Source organism: Ceratosolen solmsi, unplaced genomic scaffold (assembly GCF_000503995.2).
Source record: "Ceratosolen solmsi marchali unplaced genomic scaffold, CerSol_1.0 scaffold28, whole genome shotgun sequence".
Taxonomy (NCBI): Eukaryota; Metazoa; Arthropoda; class Insecta; order Hymenoptera; family Agaonidae; genus Ceratosolen; species Ceratosolen solmsi.
Genome location: NW_011948429.1, coordinates 5482470 through 5503971, shown reverse-complemented (window position 1 = coordinate 5503971; position 21502 = coordinate 5482470). Strand labels below are relative to the sequence as shown.

At 37.4% G+C, this 21502-nt stretch overlaps 1 protein-coding gene across 1 annotated transcript in view; it reads left to right on the top strand.

The window, feature by feature from the left end:
* The window catches only part of aPKC (protein kinase C iota type), a 73730-nt gene extending 54971 nt beyond the window's left edge, over positions 1 to 18759 (top strand). Inside the window, exons 4-10 of the mRNA XM_011501640.1 lie at positions 3046 to 3096; positions 10202 to 10287; positions 11552 to 11831; positions 13486 to 13935; positions 15427 to 15899; positions 17313 to 17428; positions 18651 to 18759. Coding sequence (XP_011499942.1) covers positions 3046 to 3096; positions 10202 to 10287; positions 11552 to 11831; positions 13486 to 13935; positions 15427 to 15899; positions 17313 to 17428; positions 18651 to 18738 — 1544 coding nt within the window. The 3' untranslated portion in view covers positions 18739 to 18759. The remainder of the gene's footprint in view (positions 1 to 3045; positions 3097 to 10201; positions 10288 to 11551; positions 11832 to 13485; positions 13936 to 15426; positions 15900 to 17312; positions 17429 to 18650) is intronic.
* The last annotated feature ends 2743 nt before the right edge of the window (positions 18760 to 21502 follow it).

Here is a 21502-nt window from a genome sequence, read left to right as displayed (position 1 = left end):
ATAAAAGTTTTAATTTATCCTCGTAACGAAACAAGTGAATTTCAATTCAACAATAACATTTATCGTCCGTGATGTCATTTAATAAATTTTTCTTCACGATCGACGTTATAATTAAAATAACACAAACGCGCGCGCGCACGTATTCTGTCACAATGCTATGTATTGAACGTGTCCTTGGCTATTATCATTTTCATCGATTGCCGGCAGAGACGATGGGATTATTTAAACATACTTTTCACACATAATAGGGCATAATTATTTATTTGTCTGTTACTAATTATTCTCTACGATAATATAATAATTAGCGTAAAGAAGTGGGCGCACAGTTTACGTCTGCTTACGGCTGAATTTCTGGAATAAACGATTCTAATGTTCATAGTCGTAGCCTATCGGCCACTACGTGGATGAAGAAAAAGACGACAAACGCAACGATTAACGTAATGATAATCTTGTTATAACATTGTCATTTTAGTATGCTCGTAAAATTAAAGTTTTCGTTATTGTCGTGCGTCGTTTCCTATTAAAATAACCGAGTTTTAGCCGATGCCATCCCCCCCCCGCTAACCAGAACTTCATTGTTGTTATTTCTGTTTTCTTCTCTCTTTCTTTCTTATTATTTTAATTTGTCGTTTCTAAGACCGACATCTCGTCAACAATAATTAAAAGCGATCATTCCCGGTAGCGAATAGCGAAAGCCATTGTTATGCGAACGAGCCACATCTCCCGTCCGCCATCGGGAATTTTCATTGATAGTCATTAGCGATGTTGAAGGAGACGCTCGGAAAGATCTAGCCGCCCTCCAACCAATTTAAATAAACAAATGGATAACGAGAGAAACGATCGAGCCAACGGGCAGAGCAAGTAAACGAACGCTCCACGAAGAAGACCAGGACAGAAGGGCTCGGCTCGTCCGAAATCAATATCCCCTCATGCGGCATGTACGCGCTATGTATCTGCAACTTCAAAAGACGGCGCATCGGAGAAAACGCGCACGCCCCGGACAATCTCGTAGTATATCCGAGGCCGCAGCCGCCGGTTGCGAGGATCCAAACAAAGAGAGAGAGAGAGAGAGAGAGAGAGAGAGAGAGAGAGTAGTGATTTGGCTTGGCTTGGCTTGGCTTGGCTTGGCTTGGCTTGGCTTGGCTTGGCTTCGCTCTTCCTTAATTAAGAGCGGCTCGGGGGTAACTCGAGGTAACGGCTCAGAGACTCATAGTCAAACTCGTCGATTCACGATGATCACTATCCCGCGGAATATGGGTGATCCGTCGTCGCGCGTTCAGTCACCCGTTTAATTAAAAGGAGCGAAGGCCGTTCGGTCGACGAGCGCGCTTATTAACGAAGCGGCCGAGAAATTAACGGGGTGGCGGCTGGTACTCGTCCGTTTTTCAACCCCTCGCGGTGGTAGGGAGAGGCAACCAAGTGGCCACGCACGGAGTCTCTCGGCAAACACGGTCGCTGAAAGAGAAGAAAGAGGCTCTCCCTTTAACTCCCTCCTCCTCCCCCATACAATCCCTAGGGGCCTGAAACGTGGACAGAAGGTGTGTGCACGTGCGTAATTGGGGCTGTTTCGCGCTCAAACGATAGGGCACACGAGAGCACGAGAACCTCTCCTGATATTTGTCGAGCTGCTGCTGTGCTTACCTCGGAGTCGCTAAATTTCTCCCGACAAATCCATTATCGATCGGCTTTTTCACGTATTCTTTTGTACTTTTGTGTAATGTGTCCTCGCGTTGTGAAGTTGAAAACAATCGAGCTTTGGTTAATGCATCGCCTTGATGCTCGAGACGATAATCAATAGTCGAAAATGAGTATGGGGGAAGGGGGATATTAGCAAAAAATGGTATATACCCAACGGTGTCGAAAAGTAGGGTTTAGGTTTAGGATTAGAGTCAAAGTGCAAAGAAAATTAGGACGTTAGGATTGTTGTAAAATTTTAAAATCCGCCACGTTTTATCATCTATCGTCAGTATTGTTTATGAGGACTTTTGAGAAACGGTGGGAGAGATTAGTCGGGGTCCTTGGTAGAGCAGGACGAGCGTCGTCGCTGTGACCCGCAAATAAACCTTACGCTTTCAGGTTCAACCCGAGCTCCGACTTTTATTACATGTGATTATCGGAATTAAACGAGTGGATGTACAAATATCACATCGATGCAGCGCTTACGATTAATTTTTAAAGACGCTTAACATTTATTTAGCTTTACCGTGATAACATTTTGTTTTTGAGTAAACTCGTCATCGTTAAAATGTCGTCGATGCTCACGAACATTAGTTATCGCAATTTCGCAGCGCTTCTCTCCGACCGAGTTGTTTTATCCTTTATTTCACTATTTTAATAGTCAACAATACGAAACAGTTGTTTGTTTACAGCTCGACTGGCAGTCGCACGGTTAGTCTCAACTCTTTTCTAAAAAATATTAATGCCACTAGTCTTTAATGCTTAAATGCCACTTAGTCCGTTGCCGAAATTTTTTTTTTTTTTTTTTTTTTTTTTTTAAGCAGCTCCTCGACGATTTAACTGTTAAACAACATTATGAATTATTAAACGTGCAGCACATTATCTCTCACTTGCTGTTAATTAAATGATTACAGAAGGCGCTTTAATGGACAGCAAAGGAATTTCCTATTTATTTTCTCGGATCAATGCAAACTAGAAAAATGTTGAGTAAAGTTTCCGACTCGATCATCCGTTTCATAATCCTCGCTTCGTGAATTCTAATAAATCGAAATTCTAGAATCGTGAGTCGAAAGTTCTAACTAAAGAGGCCGAGGGGCTGAGAAATATTTTATCAGCACCCAATGACCGAGCACTTCCTATTGTAGGTCACGTCCATACACGCACACGCACGCACGCACGCACGCGCGCGCGTTGGAACACTTTACCCCACGAGACCTTTAATAAGTGCGATAACTACGAGGCCGCCGTCGCGTTATATGGGGCTGCTGCGTTGTCCACGTGAACGGACGTAGACATTGGTCAGGAGGGGGAGAGATCTACGACACTTATTTTCGCTCCTCCTGATAACCTCCTTTTATTCTGTTGCAGTCTTTCCGACCGTGCCACCTGCACCGGGGATGCCGTGCCAGGGCGAGGATCGTAAGTACAACTTTTTTCTCTGTTCTTCGTGCTTTCTCTTCGCTCGCTCTATTTTTGCTTGTCACCCCCCCACTCCCCCCACTCCCCCCACTCCCAACCCCAACCCCAATCCCCTGCTTCCTCCTCATCCTCATCATCGCTCACTCCCTATTCCCACCCCATCCCATTCCACCTCATCCTCTATTTCAGTCGGCATTTATCCGTTTCTTTTTAATCGTTCATTTAATGCTCGCTCGACCCCACTCCCCCCACTCCCCCCACCCCCAACCCCAACCCCAATCCCCTGCTTCCTCCTCATCCTCATCATCGCTCACTCCCTATTCCCACCCCATCCCATTCCACCTCATCCTCTATTTCAGTCGGCATTTATCCGTTTCTTTTTAATCGTTCATTTAATGCTCGCTCGACGATACATTTTATCCTAAGCTTAACGCCCTATTTATTATCTGCTGGATAATCTTAAGAGTTTTCTGCTCACACGCAGCTTATTTGCTTCGAAAAAGGACTTTGATTGAATCCCTCGGGAATCATCAAGGATTCAGCTCGATTGGTTTTACCTTCTCGCTCGTTATCTCTCTCTCTCTCTCTCTCTCTCTCTCTCATCCACTCACGGCTTTTCTTTTAATTACTTTTACATTATAACGGAAATTAATATGCAATGTCACTTTGTGTATTAACGATAATTTTATTATACCCATTACTTAAAAGAATAGCACGTTTCAACAATAATAATTATTTCTATTACAATCGTATGTACCGTGCGATAATATGTCGTAATGCGCTTCAGTTAAAATCAGTGATGCAACGTTCGTTTATATTCACTTAATACATCGTATTAAGCTCAAGTTGCTTTATTAAATTATTTGATATTAAAAGATCGTGAGTAACTTTTTAATATTTATAGCGGCCTATGTATCATTCTCTAAGCAAGATATAAATTATGCTAATAATTCATTAAAGTTTGTTGCAATTATTATTATTATTACTTTACAATTTTTATAAAATTATCCCCTCGAGTAATAACAATTTCTGATAATTAATTCAGTAAAATATTCGACTACCCAATATATTTGTATTATTAAACCATACATTTCTTCCACTTCACCATCAACATTATTGCAAGCTCATTAAAAGTGAATTTACCTCTTGCCTTACGCTTAATTATATCATATTTTTTAATTTATTTATAATCCCCAGGCATATTTACATGATGTATTTTGTACTTATTAGATTATACTGAATGATGAAGATCTCGTTGATTGTCAATTCGAGCGTTTTCAATTTTCATTTCGTAACCAAGTATTTACAATAACACCTCCTAACAAAATATCACAATTATACGATAGCATTTGATGCAATTTTAATTGCTTTTGCATAGATTACAGTAGCTCGATCCATTATGAAACCGTCACGATTAAAGCTTTAACAAGAATTAAAATCCATAAATTAATAACAAACCAATTTATAGTCACATATTTTTATATTTCGTATGCTTTTCTAGTGATTCGGTCATTTTTATTGACTTACGAATTTATATGATTTAGCGTTGGCGATTTTATCGGTGCTATGATCTTTTACAACATTACACACGATAATGTTGAAATCGTGAAATTCATAAATCTTTTCGTCAATTTACTTAATCCTACTAAACAAATTATTGCCGACTTTTTATTATTTTCTATTGTACAAAATTACTTCAATTTATTGCATTAAACTGTTATACATTAGCAATGTACTTTCTATTACGTCACGTTCAACCTTATTTTAAGCATAAATAACCAATCATTATAAAAAAAAAAATGCTTTCTAAAGTTCTTAATCTGTTATATATTATTTATTATATTATTTGTAAAAGTGAAACGTATGAAAAACATTGAAGTAACAGGAAGTTTCCCGTATGCTACGATGCAAACACAAATGAACCTTGAACTTAATTGAAAATATTTAAATTTCAAAGATCATTGATTCATTTTTTTTTAAGTAATATTGATAATGATAATAAATATTGAACCAATAATTTAGAGTATTTATAATCGAATATATTATAAATAAATGAGTAATTAATCATTTCATATTGATAATTCTTTTCAAAATATGTATTCCCAAATTATTAATTTGTATTTAATTAGAATTTCATTAAAACGTAGTGCAGACTATATTATGTTATATCCAACTGAATTTACAAGCACAAAATAAATAATTATTATTACTCTGCTAATATGTAAAACAATATTTGAATACAATAATGACTATGTCAAAGTAAAATTAATGACATAATCGACTTTAGTAATGCACGCGCGCACACACACACACACACATATACATATATACATATATATACATACATATATATATATATATATATATATATTTGTTTTTTTTTTATTCTTTATTTGTTTGTTTTTCTTAACATCTTCGCATAAATTCTCACAAAGATAATATTTAAAACGGAAAATAACTTTTTTCCATAACTGTAAACTGTCGTTTCTCCATCTCTTAAATATCGTTTTATATTCACGGTATTTCGTACAACGACGAATATATTTATTGTAGACCTTTTCTTAAAAAATTCTTTCGATCCTTCGGATAAAAAAAAAAAGAAAGAGGAAGTAAAAAAGATGAAAAAAATTGAAACATTGTAGTTGAATAGTACTGAATCTTTAAAGCCGATTGCTCATAATTATTTATGAATAAGTAATATAGCCCTCACAGTTAATACTTGGAATATTTTTTATAAAATACAATTTCGTCTCTGCTTACCTAGATTTTAACAACTTTTTATAAACGAATAACTTCCCATATGTTACGTACAATCATTATAACTTTGTTTTTGTAATTTTATAAAGGCAGCTTTTAATGAAATATAGAACGGAAAAACAACATTGGGTAGCGTAGTTGATTTTTATATAAAAACAAAGAAAATAAAGAATATAGGTGACGGTATGGAAGCCGTTAAAAAAGCTTTTGGAATAGGTAAGAAATATTTCATTTACCGAAATTGCATTTTAGTTGATCGCTATTTGGATTTGTTTTGTTTTTTTGAAAAGGACAAGTATGCGAAATTCTTTTCGAAAATTGTTGCTAGATCAAAAACTTTATATTAATGGCTAAAATTTTTAAAAGATTATTTATTAAATCACGTTTTCTCGTAGCCCAGTACCTTGTATTATTGTTCATTGCGAAATATCTAAGTTTCTAAGAGATTTTATTTTAGAAACTGAAATAATACTTATTGTACATTATTGAATGAAAGAAACTTTTCAGCTTTACATTAAATTCCAACTATCAATACTATTATACAATTAAGAAAGTTAAAATTGTTGTAATTTACTCGTTGTTTTGCTCATTGTGGAACTATTTTTGGAATAAAATAATAATAATGGCAACAATAATAGTTATAACAACAACAACAACAACAACAACATCAACAATGATAATAACAATAATAATAATAATAACGATAATGATAACGATAATGATAACGATAATGATAACGATAATGATAACGATAATGATAACGATAATGATAACGATAATGATAACGATAATGATAACGATAATGATAATGATAATGATAATGATAACGATGACGACGATGATAATGGCAGTAGTTTTAAATGTAGATTTTACATTTTTCTTAAATACCTTGAATCGTAAAAAGTTTATTTTTTCAATGAGGCTCGTATGGTAAATAGTCGTAGGAAAAGGTACCGTCAATCGTTAATAAAATTAATTTTTCATCAAAGTTCATTATTTCCTTAATCAGTCGTGATTTTAATTTAATCGAATAAGAAAATTTACTTATCGCCATATAATTTTGGCTTGTCATCCCATAACTTACAAACATTTTAACATTTCCAGCATTTTACAAATTTCTATTTTAAAAAGCCATTAAATATTAATGTTCATTTATTTATCAAAGCGCTAAATATATTTCATTATAAATCTTTAAATGATTTTATTACTTTCATTAAAGAAATGTATGCAAAAGTATTATGGAATTGAGTATCAAATGTTTTACTTATATGTATGCCCATGATTAACATGAGCAATAAGTTTGAAAGTATTTGAGCGATAATCATGATGTAGTAGTTGTAATTTTCATTTCATAGACCATTTGTTTATCATCATCATCATCTTCTTCTTCGTCTTTTTCTTTTGCCTCTTCCTCTTCTGCCTCTTCCTCTTTTTCCTCCTCTTCCTCCTCCTCCTCCTCCTCCTCCTCCTCCTCTTCTTCTTCTTCTTCTTCTTCTTCTTCTTCTTCTTCTTCTTCATCTTCTTCTGCTTCTGCTTCTTCTTCATCTTCTGCTTCTTTTACTTTTTTTATGTCAAATTTAAGGGATAAAGCAAATTTTATCACAACCACTTTTCAACTTATTGTATTAGATTTATTTTATATTGATTTATACTATACAATTAGATAGCTCGTTATTTGTTCAATGTGATGATTTTTAAAATATAATATCCATTCGTTGCCTTACGCACACGTGTTCATACACCGATGTATTTGCATAGATTAAAAAAATTGAAATTAATTAATTAATTAATTAATCGAAAGGCAATCTATATAATCTGTGTAGAGAACGTATAAAGCCTATTGATGGCCGGAGGAATTTATTCGTACGAGTTGGAATAAGAAAGCATTGCTACGCTTCCGAAAAGTCGTACGAATCCGAATCGGCAGTTGTCGGTGGTGCAGGACTAGGCGCGAGACGCAATCGTCGAATCGTTTGAATCGTCGATGACGTGTATACAGGAGAAAGCAAGCGTGAGATTGGAGAGAGATCGAGGCGCGTGGCCCAACCGAACCTACCAGTTCCTCGGAATCGTTCTTGGAATCGCCGTAGAGGCGAGGCATCCCTCCGTTCCCGACAACAATACTCGCGATTATTATTTACAAATACGTCGCGGTCGTACGGGCTGGGAAAGCTAGGGGGAATTTTCCAGACTTGATCTCAGTCGACGCGAGGCACGAGCGACGATAACTAGATCGCGTTCCGATGCCATCCGGGACATGGAGCAGTCCGAGGCGGTTGCGATCCTCCTGCGATTCCTCACGTGCGGCACCTTGGAGAGGAGTAGCTTCGTCTTCCACGGGGCCGCTCGGAGTGCCGATAAGCCGCCCTGTACGACGATTACCATGTGAAAAACGGGTGCTCGGGTCGTAAAGCTCGGCCGATGGGCGATTTTGCCAAAGGGCTATGTAGATAGCCGATAGCTCGTCGACGAAAGAAGGTGTTGGGAGGGGGAAGCGCGAGGATGGTGCGGAGCCCATCACAGGATAGTGACATTAGGATCGCGTTTGCCCTTGGATCGAGTCGCCGCTGGCGCGTTACTTTATGAGTGCGAAGCTGTCCGTGGAGCCGAGAGTCCGTTGTCGAATCCACGTTAACTGTCGAATGAAATTTGTTGGCCACAATTGATTGGGTCACAACGAGCTGCCCAACGCGAACTATTTAATACGTATAGTCCGACGGAGTTGTTGTGTTAAAAATAAATAAATAAATAATTAAATAAATAAAGATAAATGTAAAAGTCCATCTCGTGCTATGTGTTATGCGTTCGACGTTGCGTGTTATCTTGTATGGATTAGTTGGCTATTGTTTTTCAGGCTAATGTTCTTACTCTGAATAGAGTTGGATTTTATTCGTGAAATAAAGTGATAACCTACGAGGTATTGAGGGCCTTGGCCAATGAAATTTCGAAAGAGTCTTTTATGAGAATATTTTACGGAATTATTTTCGTCCGCTACATCTTGTCTCTGGTTTACGTTAATGTTTTGATAACTTTCCTAGTACGTACGTGACCTTCCCCCTCTCTCCTTTTGTCATCCAACTTAGTTTTACGCATGTTTTTTTTTTTTTTTTATTTGTATTTTTATTCCTTCATTCGTTCCTACTTTACCATATGCGATAGTGAAAAAGAAAAAAAGAATGTTACTGATCATAAATGAGAATTATGTTGACTAACGTAGCCCGGAAAAAAAAGTCCCCGAATATTTAGCAATGATTAACCAGATACGAGGATTATTAGGAAGTACGACATTTTCCGTGAGTCTCCAATTGCGAGTATTCGTTTCTCATTTAGCCGCCCTAGTGACGATGGAAAGGTGGAGAGTATATAAATAATCTTTTCGCTCTTTTTAGTGAACGTTGAATAGGGCTCGTTGAAAGAGCTAAAACGAAAAGCGAAAGGCAACGGAAGAGTGTATTTTAAAAATCAAGTATGCGACAGATTGAAGATATTGCCGACCCAGACGATGTTTTCCTCGTCTCTGTCTCTCCATCATTCCAAGATTTCAAGAGAATATGCGAAATGAGCGAGATTTGTCGTTGACAGACCGCGTTAATATCATATCGCGCGATGCTTAATGGTTAAGGCGATAACATTAATTTCTATGTCAATATCTGAACAAATGTCGATGCTTAATCAAGTTACCTTAGTATTTCTCTACATATACATAATCGCTTCTTCAATTGTACTTGCTCCTGCAAATAAAGCTAAGATTTGAGAGAGAGAGAGAGAGAGAGAGAGAGAGAGAGAGAGCGAACGGGAGAATAAAAATTATTATACCGCCTCGATTCATTTTTTAAATAACTAAAACGATCGTTTAATCCTATATTAATTCTCGGCACAATTACGCATCTGTAAATAGCATATCACAACGTGTCTACGCTTTTAAATACATTTTTCTCCCATTTATTATAATAAATTTAGAATTTTATACAAAGATAAAAAACATTTTTGTTAAAAAATTGCCAATAATCTCAGCAGTTCAATTAAAATTCTTATCGATAAAACTGTTTTTTACGCATATTGATTATTGAAATGTTAAAATGAGATTATCGGTGTAGCGTGCGAAAAAGAATTATTTCTATCGTTAAGACATTCAGTAAATAGATAAATAAAGTATTAACATGTGTAAGACTTCGTTTTACGTAATTCGTGCCGTTTGGAAGCCATTGACCATTTTTCTAATAACCAATATCCTACGAATTTTCTAATAATTTATTTATCTGGGAGAGCAAATTCTTTCAATCTAATTGAATTTTAAATCATGTATCCAACCAAGTTCGTAGCACTAAATATATTTTCTTATCAAAAGGGAGTATCTATAGACGTGGTGCACGCAGATGGAGAAAACTTTATCGGGTGAACGGACACATATTCCAGGCTAAACGATTCAACAGGGTAAGAATACCATACTTTTATATTTTTTTTGTCTATTACACTTATAAATGTCTCACACGCTGATTTTATATGCGTAAAAATATAATATTTGTCAAGAGTATTAGAGTATTTTTTTTTTTGTTCTTTTTTTTTTTTAACACAATGTTTTTAATAAATTTCACAAAGCTTGTAATAAATCCTTCGTCAATGCTCATTAATTATTATAAAGATGGAATAATATAACGTATGTGGATATAGTTATGTTAATGTGCTGTTTTATATGTATGGAAAATCGTGTGCTTCTAATACGCATTAACCGCGATTGTCAAATGCACAAATTTTAAATGTAAAACAATGTAAATTGTATTTTGATGATTTTCTAATTAATAAGCGGATATTGTAATACCCGTAATAATTAGTTGTAGTTTTTTTTTTTTTTTTTTTTTTTTTTTTTTTTTTTTTTTTTTTTTTTTTTTTTTATTAAAAAATGAGCGAAAATATTTTACTTTTTTTGTTTTTGTTTTGTTTTTTGTTTTTGTTTTGTTTATTTTACGACGTATCGTATTGTTGTAATTCATCTTTCATATTCACGTATTATGACGAATAGATTATTAATACGATAAACCAATGTATTTATTAGGTCAAATTAACGTTAAAGTTACGAGTCGCGAGTGATACGCTACATTTTTTAATTATAAACTATTGTATTTAAGGAAAACACATTTGCGTTGTTACTTAAATGGATCGATATGCCCGAAACTTGCTTTGAATGATGTCTGTCGCGGAGGGGGCAGAGGGGCCAAGTGGAATTTTAGAGCAACCATTATACGTAGGAAAATTATGCTCTTCTATATAGTCGCGATTGTCATTTTGCAAGGGGAACAATATTAACAACTCAACAATCTTAACATATTGTAAATTTGCGCTGGTGAGGCGCGCGACATCATCGGCCCTTTGGGCGCAAGCGCTCAACGCGATTAATTAAGCTCCGGTGGTTGGGTGGTTGGGTGGTTGATTAGTCGGGTGGTTGATTAGTCGGGTGGTTGGGTGGTTGAGTGGTTGGGTAGTCGGATAGTCGGGTAGTCGGATAGTCGTGTAGTTGGGTAGTTGGGTAGTTGGGTAGTTGGGTAGTTGGGGGTGTCGGTGTCCGGGGTGGGGGAGCGTCGCAACGCAACGCAACGCAATGTAGCACGTATCACTCGCGAAAAATCGTGGTGCATCCCCCGCCCTGGAGAATTCGCCAACAGGTCGAGGGCCAAGCTCATATCGCATCCGTAACTTCCAGCGAGCCTTCTGCGAGTACTGCAAGGACAGGATCTGGGGTCTCGGCCGCCAAGGTTTCAAGTGCATCCAGTGCAAACTCCTCGTGCACAAGAAGTGCCACAAGGTGAGCAAGCCTTGCCTGCGCCAGAAGCAGCAGCAGCAGCTATCCCTGGGCGAGCAGCAGGGTACCGAGCGAAACGGCGAACAGACGCAGCCGGACTCGCCCCAGTCGAGCCCACCCGGGCACCACGACGACGACGGCGCCGAGAGCAACGCCGCCGAGGAGCATGTCTACCGCAATCGTGAGTCGCAAACCGAGGAGGCGCCGATTAGCGATTATCGATACGCGCTCGATCCTCCGCTGATTGTGACGATAAGGGCGATCGACTCTAATGACCCTGGATAATGAACGGGCAGGAGACGGGGAGGGAGGGGCATCCCTCTGTCTAGTAAGGCCGATCGGCCCCGTCGAACATTATTATGAAATCTCGGCAATACTATTGACCTTTGTCAACTAGTGCGATCGGCTGCGTACTCGTGTAAAACCATGCATTAAACACTGTTTTTGTTTTTGTTTTTTTCTTTTCTTTTCTTTTCTTTTCTTTTCTTTTCTTTTATTTAACGAATAAAATCTACTCCATGCACTTTTAACCTTTGTGCTACGCGAAGAGAGTAGCGACATTTGTCGACATTCGTCTCTTGAATAGTGGCTATTAGATTCTTCAAAGTCGGTTTTCCATCATTGCGCTGTTTAAGCATTTTTATACATCGATTGCTAACAAACACGCGTACGCGCACACATATGTATATTATAAATTTAATAAAGTTTTGCGAAACAAATAAAAAAAACATCGATCGGAAATTATTTGAATTATTATCACGCGGACACGCGATTAGTAAAGCTTCAAAAGACTAGTTTCAAATATTATTCTGATGAAATTTTATTCACTATAATCATGTGTAAGAAATTTTTTCGCAAACAATACATTTAAATTTCTTTAAATATACTTCAAGAAACAACAACTCGTATCTATACGCGTTCAATATTTTACAAATTTCTTTATACAAAAATATCAGATACGTAAAGTCTTTAAAATATTGTCTATATCTGTCCAGCTGTATATCGAATAATATATTGATTGCTTATTTCCTACGTTACTATAATTTAAAAAAATGTCGTCTACTATCAATTAATAATATCGACGTATATGAATATTTTTTTTTGCTGAACTTCTTTTAAAATTGTATTTAGAGCACTGTTGGCTGGAACAGGTATTTATATTTGTATTGATTTCTTCAAATAAGCGCAATTTGAGAATGTAATAATTTATGATAATTTGGGGTAGGAAAAAAAATTGCCATATCGATTGACTTAGCATTAGTCGAAACAGACGGAAAAAGAATTTGATGAAATAGGCTGACGAACGAGAGCTTTCGGCACATTTACATTTTAAAAATTGCTTCGTGGTTCAATTGATGGAACGAACGTATAAAAAGATGATGTTTTGAAATTGGCGCCGATACCGGCGTTTACATTTTCTATCAAATGTGTCAAATGACTTATCGACGTCTCTTAACAATTATCCGATTAACCGACGGTTCGGTTGTTCGGCCTTATTATCCAAGCAATTGCTACAAATTTTTCCAACGCAATAACTTTGCTAATTTTACGATAATTCAGCTAAACTCCAAATATCAAAATGATCAAGCAAAAATAATTTAATACTTAGTAGTGACAGCGTCTCAAAGCGATCGAGAATTACTTTAGATTATTTTAGATCGACTAATTACTTTCCGACTACTCCCCAATACTAGAAAGCAGTAAACACGAATGAAGCATCCGCTCGGGATGCCCCCGTCGTCGTCCTCGTCAATCGTCATCGTCTGGCTTGCCGAGTCTCAAGATAAGACAATGTGAGTACTACTGATACTGAACCGTAATGTTTGCACGGACAGGCGCGGTGAGTGACGTCGAGGGCGAGGAGCTCGCCCTGGATGAGGTCGCCGGTGCGGAGGGAGCGAGCGACCGCCAGTACAGCCTCTCGGACTTTGAGCTCATACGCGTAATTGGGCGTGGCTCCTACGCCAAGGTCCTCATGGTCGAGCTCAAGCAGACGAAGCGCATCTATGCGATGAAGGTGATAAAGAAGGCGCTTGTGACCGACGATGAGGACATCGACTGGGTGCAGACGGAGAAGCACGTGTTCGAGACGGCCTCGAACCACCCCTTCCTCGTCGGTCTCCATTACTGCTTCCAGACTCCCTCGCGGCTCTTCTTCGTCATCGAGTTCGTCCGAGGTGGCGACCTCATGTTCCACATGCAGCGTCAGCGGCGCCTCCCGGAGGAACACGCGCGCTTTTACGCCGCGGAAATCAGCCTTGCGCTCAACTTTCTGCATACCAAGGGTGAGTGGCCGCACCCTCGATTTTCTCCAAGGTAGTAAAGGTGATGGCTGCAGTGCGCAGAGGGTGATTGGAATGTTTTTTTGTAGTCAGGGTGGGGGTCGAGGATAGTTTTCATGTCGTGCGTGAAATTCAGAAGTCCAGGAGTTAATGCGCTCGTTTGAAAATTTAGCAAGCTGAAGTTTGTGCGCTGGACGTGAATTTTAAAACGAGTTGAGCTTATAAAGTAGTGAAGCTTTTATATTGTTGTGGGCAATCAACGCTGTTTTTCCCATTTGCTCAAACGGAAGAAAAATACTTATCGGATAGTGAATTATATGCTTTATATTATTACACATATGCCATTCAAGTGTACGCGTTCGTTCGGTTCGTTAAATCGTAATGAAAATTATTAATGAATAATGGAAAGCAAAAGGGATCTTCTATAAATGCCAGTTTACGAATTATCGTGCCGCGCCTTTATCGATCGCTGTATTCCTACATAATTTAAAAGCAATATCTGAAATTAGAAATATTTTTCAATGTTACTGAAATACGTGTAAAGCCAGTTTAAAGTCAATAATATTAATGTGCAAGATAAATAATGGCTTTATCGGTAATTATCGAATAGAATGGAGGAACTATTATTTATACTCCATGCCTGCGTATGTGAACAATATTCGCTGTTATAAGGTGCGAGAAAAGTTTCGTTTTAAAAACTAAATTTAGCTCATGAATTAGACATCCGATTGATAGTTCAAATCAATTAAATTACTTCGTTACATTCGTCGATATTAAAAAGAGGACAAATAATAAAAAAAAATAACGATAGTAGTGATGGTGGTGATGGTGATCATAGCAACAATAATAAATCGAATACAGTGAAAATTGCGTAAGCTAATGATCGGGGTAAACTGGTGGAAAAAAAAAATAAAATGGTAAGAAGCTTTTTCAGTATAAATTTGTAACGTTCTCAGTTTGCTTAACAACAGCAAGCTGTAATGTTATAATAGGGATAAAAAAAAATTAAATAATGAATAAGCTCAATATATATTTAATATATTTAATGAGGTGCATTATCGCATTATTAAGTACGTTATTCGTTCGATTCAACGCATTCAAATATTACATCGCTTAGCTAATTTCCTGGCATATACTTTTCGCGTTGCACGTACGGGTTGAGCGCATCGTTAATCCCGAAAGAGCGCCGGCTCGTTCGAATTATTTCAATACAGACGGTTAAATATTCTTTACGGTCTGCTTTTGCAATTGGGGGAAAAGCGATGGGGATAGAGTAACGTAAGGTGAGGAGGTCGAGTGGCCGTAGTGAGCGGCAGTATTTGATTAAAAAACAAACGAACGAACCAACAAACAAACAAAAACAAAAACAAAAAAAAAAGCAATGTAAGTTAAGAATAGAACGAAGGGCCCGAGTTGGCGCATATACCGATGGCGTTGGCGATATCGCGCAGCTGAGATCAACGAAATAATGAAACAAACATTATCCGTGGATAGGAATCATCTACCGCGACTTGAAACTGGACAACGTCCTCCTGGACCACGAGGGTCACGTAAAGCTCACGGATTATGGGATGTGTAAGGAGGGTGTGCGCGAGGGCGACACCACGGCGACCTTCTGCGGTACGCCCAACTACATCGCCCCGGAGATCCTACGAGGCGAGGACTATGGCTTTTCCGTCGACTGGTGGGCCCTCGGTGTCCTCCTCTATGAGATGCTCGCCGGGCGCAGCCCCTTCGACATCGCCGGCGCCTCGGAAAATCCCGATCAGAATACCGAGGACTACCTTTTCCAGGTCATCCTGCAAAAGACCATCCGTATACCGCGCTCCCTCTCCGTCAAGGCCGCTTCCGTCCTTAAGGGATTCCTCTGTAAGAATCCGGCCGAGAGGCTGGGCTGCGACAAGAGCCCCATCGCCTTCGTAGAGATCATGACCCACGCCTTTTTCAAGGCCATTGACTGGGAGATGGTGAGGCAGCTTTCGATCATTTCCTATAATCTGATGTTTCCTTTATTTACTGGGTTATTGATTGCCGTATGGCGGAAGCAGTTTTGTGCTTTTTAAGATACACGGCATTTGGCGATTTAGCACAATTGAGATTTATGCGCATAAGTAAATGATTGGCAAGGGTGTCATCTGTGCGCGCGCGAGTGTTTTTCTCACTTTAATTTTAATCCAAAGGCAGTGGATTAATATTAATGTGCCGCTTGCAGTTTGCCAGGATTATAAAGAGGCTGCATTTAAATTAAAATTTATTTGTTCGCGTTGTATTTCAACTCGACTCTTCGGATCCTTTATCTTTTTCGAGACGAACAATCGAGATTAATATTCATTATTTATTATTGTCAAAGCCAACGGCAAGGTACGCACAGCTCACAGGCACTTGGCAGCGAAAAAGAAAAAAACTTTTAACTCGTTTTCCCCAGTTCTTTTACGTTAACCGCGTTAGTAATTTTATTAATTTAAATTCCATTCATTTTCATAAATTGAAAGTAATGTGCTTTTTAAAATGATAACTTTTGTGTGTCTGGCGTTGCTATTTGAGATTGGTCTTTTTTGCTTTTGCAAGTGCAAGCGGAGCTGTAAAAAGTTAAATTTCAACTGTCACGAATTTTTTTAATACGCTTTAACAATTCTCTGTCACAACTTTAATCGAATTTTCATTCAATTATTATTTTCAATTTAATCATTTTTATTTGATTAGGGCTTGCATTTAATTTTATTTAATTATTAATTTTACGCATGAATATATATATATATATATATATATATATATAAAATGCCTCAGAAATACTATAAATTGATATTGTAAATTTCTTGCGAAACTTATGACAACCAACCCAATTCCTATATATTCGATACAAATAAAAGCTTAAAGTCTTTATGACATATTGCAAATTCAATTTATTCTTAAAAGAGAAACCAAAAAAAAAAAAAAAAAAAAAACAAAGAAACCAGACACGAATTTTAAGTGATTTTAAGAAAACAGTATTTCATACCATTAGCAATATATATATATTATATATACATATTTATGAAATCGGATTATTTTTATTCGTAATATCTTTCAAATGCATAATTTAATGACGATGGGCTGCTAATCATTCAAATCACTCAAATTATATGAAATTTAATTTAATATCCAACTCAATGTAGAAAAGCAATTTATACGGCCATGTAAAGCCTGGCGAATCTTCACTATTCGAAAGATAAATTGCAATGCCAAATTGTGTCTCAAGTAGTACCTAATTTTACAGTAATTCGCACCACTTAATATTACGGTGCGAGTTTATTTAAATTTTCCATCGACTCGATCGAACTATTAATTCTGTCCCTTTACATTCCTTGCGATGTGTGTGTGTGTGTGTGTGTGTGTTACAGTTGGAGAAGAAACAGGTCACGCCGCCTTACAAGCCGCGCTTGGATTCCGATCGCGATTTGGCAAACTTCCCACCCGAATTTACAGACGAGCCAGTACATCTCACACCCGATGATCCGTAAGCTACTCTAGCTACCTCTCTCACTCTCTCACTCTCACTCTCTCTCTCTCTCACTCTCTCTCTCTCTCTCTCTCTCTCTCATATACACTAACTCACTATCTATCTAACTATCTAAACCCGTTTTATCGCTCTTCTACGCCTAAATTTGCATGCGCTCTCGCTCTTTCTTTTCTCGCTACGCTTATTTGCCTGTCGGTCTCATTAAAATAGTACCCGAATTACCTACCTTGCGCTATCTCTTGTTGAAAGGCCTTTACGATCTACGAGTTAACTTTGATGAATCATCTGCTTGCTTATACGGAAGAAATTGGAGTTATTATATCAAGGGCTTTCGATTCTGAATAATAGAGTAGCCACTTTACCCCTTTTTCATACGCGTCATTCTTTGTGAAACATTTTACCAACGTGTCGGACATTTTAACGTGTTTTTTCTTCGTTTTTTATTAACATCTCCATCATTGTAATGTCTTATATTTACTGTCTTCGAGGCACGTGATGGTGCATGCTGCTCACAATGAAGTACCAAGCTGCTGTCTTTTTACATAAATCGCTTATTAATTAAACATTTCGGTGAACTAATGCCATTCCATGATAGCTGTCATCAACTTTTAATTAATTATTACATCTTTACATAATCACAAGATACTAAATAAATATAAAATTCCGGTTTTTTCTCATTAAATTTCTTCGTTACTTTTGACTCGTTGTTTGGAATCTGCTCTTCAAATTAACATTTTCCCCGAAAAGTCATCAAACAGTTCCTTTTCGACAATTTGAACTTTGAAAGAAGCGCCAACAAGATAGCCCAATTACGAGATAACATTTGAGCTTGCTCAGCAAATAAACGCGCCTGCACTTCTTTATTCAAATAGTCAATAAGCAAGTAGCAGTGGCTGGATGCGCCCGAGTCAAAATTGTCGATACTTTCTCTTAACGCCAATTAAGCCAATAGCGGCTACTAACACCTCACGAAGAAGCAATGTTACGACAGCCACTAGCATTTGGTAGCATTTGGGCCTTATTTTATGGTAAACCCCCCTCCCGTCCCTCCGCATCGCCACGCCCCACTCTCTCTCTCTCTCTCTCTCTCTCTCTCTCTCTCTCTCTCTCTCTTTCGCACGTGTACCCGAACCTTGCAACACCCACGTAGCTGTAAAGGATTTAATTCTCGACCCTTCAACGACTTAAACGGATCAATGAAAGCGTTACCGTGTTCTAGGCGAGTGATCGACAGGATCGACCAAACTGAATTCGAAGGCTTCGAGTACGTGAATCCGCTACTCATGTCACTCGAGGACTGCGTGTGACAAGAGACGCCCAGCCGAGCGTCCTGCAGCGAGGAGGAACATCTCGCGGTCGTAATCCAGCAGCAGCACCACCAGTACCACCACTATCAGCAGTACCCGGTCTACCCGGAGGTCGACTCCGAGCACCAGCTATTGCTGCAGCAGCACGCGGAGCACCACCGACAAGTACACCAGTGCTACATGTACGAGCTCCAGGACAGGCTGGCGATGCTTCACTTCAGCGTCGAACCCCGCGCCCACGACCCGCCACTTCTCATCCCTTGCGAGCTCCAGCCCTGGCCGCAGCTGCGGGCGCCGCCGCCACCGCCGCCACCGCCGCCCCTGTTCCTCATGCGCTACGTGCACAGCGACGACAACTACAACGACTACGGCATGCCCCCGCCGCCCCCGCCAATCGCTTTTCGTTACGAGAGCCCGAGCTACTCGAGGTCCCTCAGCATCACCGATCCCAGCTACGACTCTATGAACTCGAGCAACAACGCCAACAACAACAACCACCACCACAACAATAACATAAATATCGAGAACGGCTCGCTCTTCGGGGACGCCTTCGATGAGAACGATTACGACGACGTCGTTGAGGAGGACAGCCCCAAGAAGGGACTGCTCAAGCAGATGTTCTGCCTGCCATTGAATTAGAATGCGTCGCGCAACTATCGATTAAAATACTGGAGGAGGGGATGGAGGAGGAGGAGGGGTTACGATAGGATTTTGTCTTTCTTATCTAAGACTTCACACATATATATATATATATATACACACATATAAGGATTATTCAATTATTTTCCGGTTAGCCTTTATCACACATTCACAATAAACACTTTCAGTCATCTAAATGCCTGTTTCTTTGATTTTTTGTTTATATTTTCAAATATTTTCTACGATAGATATCATTGTTTAACACTGTTTGTATTTATTCTGGTAATGAGTGACGATTTATTTTTGCTTTCAATTTCCATTGCCGTATAATAAGCAAAGTGATTATTTTGTAAAAAAAATCATAATAATTTATAGCTATATTGATTTGTCAATATAACTCAACAAAAATTTTCCTTACTCGTCAACGTACTGCAACTAAATGAAACTATCTATTAAATTCCTCGACTTTCTATCGCAATAATTTATGTTCGATCGCATAAACAAAGCCATTTAGAAAGAAACTTATTTGATATATTGAAAGGAAAATACTTTTACAAATAATTGGAAAAAAATAAACACTCGTTATTTTATATTGACCTTATTTTCAATATCTCCATTATTTAAGCAAATCTAGCACAATTTTTAAGGAAAAAATAAAAATTTGAAAAAATTAGATTCTCAGAAGTACCCAGTTTCGATAAGTTTAACAATGGATTTTTCAATTTTGTAAATAACATAATTTAAAATGAACTTCAGAAAATTCCAAGTATATCGAAGTTTTTGAGGCATTTAATTCTTTTTTAAGTATATTTAACGTAGATATCAATTTGTAAAGGATGGAGAGAATGGTTTTTTAATTTTCGAGGAATATTTTATGCTTTCATAAAATAAATAAATCATTTCGAATTATAGGTTTACTTAATGAAAGTAGGTACTCTCCTGTTATATATTTGCAACATTGCTTCTGAGATATTCTAATACGACTTATTTGTCTCTCTTCTTGAATAAATTATAAGAGTAATGAGTTAATGAGTACCTGACTACTTGCTATGCTTATCATTCCATTGCACTCAATTAGCTTGTGGTCACGTATGAAATATACACTTTATAGCTTTTATAACGAAAAATGTACATCTGTATAAAAGCGTCTTAACAATAAAATTATAATTTTGTTTAGCTATGATTATTACTAATTTGTTTCTTTCATTCGTAATAAAATGATAATTTTGTTTTTAAAAAATGTAAGACAATTACTGTAAGGTATATGGTGACTGACACCTTTTAAATATATATATATATATATATATATATTTCTTTTTTTAACATTTCAAACTCCATTATATTGTAATTGATTTATATTCCGAAATCAGGTGTCTGTCGGGACATTACATTTAACGTAGAGAAGAAATTATATTTATGAATTTTTACACGAAGCGCTTCGATTCTTCTATATAATAATATAAACCAGATGTAATGATAAATTAATTGAGCAAAGAGAGCGCATAGATTTTGTCACAAAGTTTTTGTCACAAACTAAGCGATATTTAATATGTATTTAAATTTCAATCAATCGAACAAACAAACAAAAAAAAAAACAATCTTATACAATCGCGATTTTATCAAAATTCGCTGGGTTGGCATTAATCAAGATACTTGGAAAGCATTCTAAATACGCCTGTAAATAAAAAGGGAAAGGCATTGAAAGTGGAATTGCAAGAGAAAAAATGGAATTGAGCGAGTAATTGTAAACGAAGATTGAAAACGAAGCTCTGTAGTTATACTGTAATATAATAAATTTAATGAAAAGGAAAAGGAAATAGCAATTATTATTACTGCGATAAAATTATATTATATATTTACAGTTTAAGAATTCATATTTAATATAGAACCATGGCGCTTGCAATATATTGGAGATTAAACGATTAGAAGTACTTCGACGTTCGCTAAATGACTTGACAGCATCAAAACCAATTTTGTAAAAAGATAAAAAGACAAAAAAAAAAAAAAAAAAAGAGGGGCGAGATGAATTATATCATTATAAATCTTGTGCCGCCCTCGCCGATGCATTTCTACTAAATTAGCATTATATGTTGTGGATTATCGGTATTGAACAATTTAGTATTCG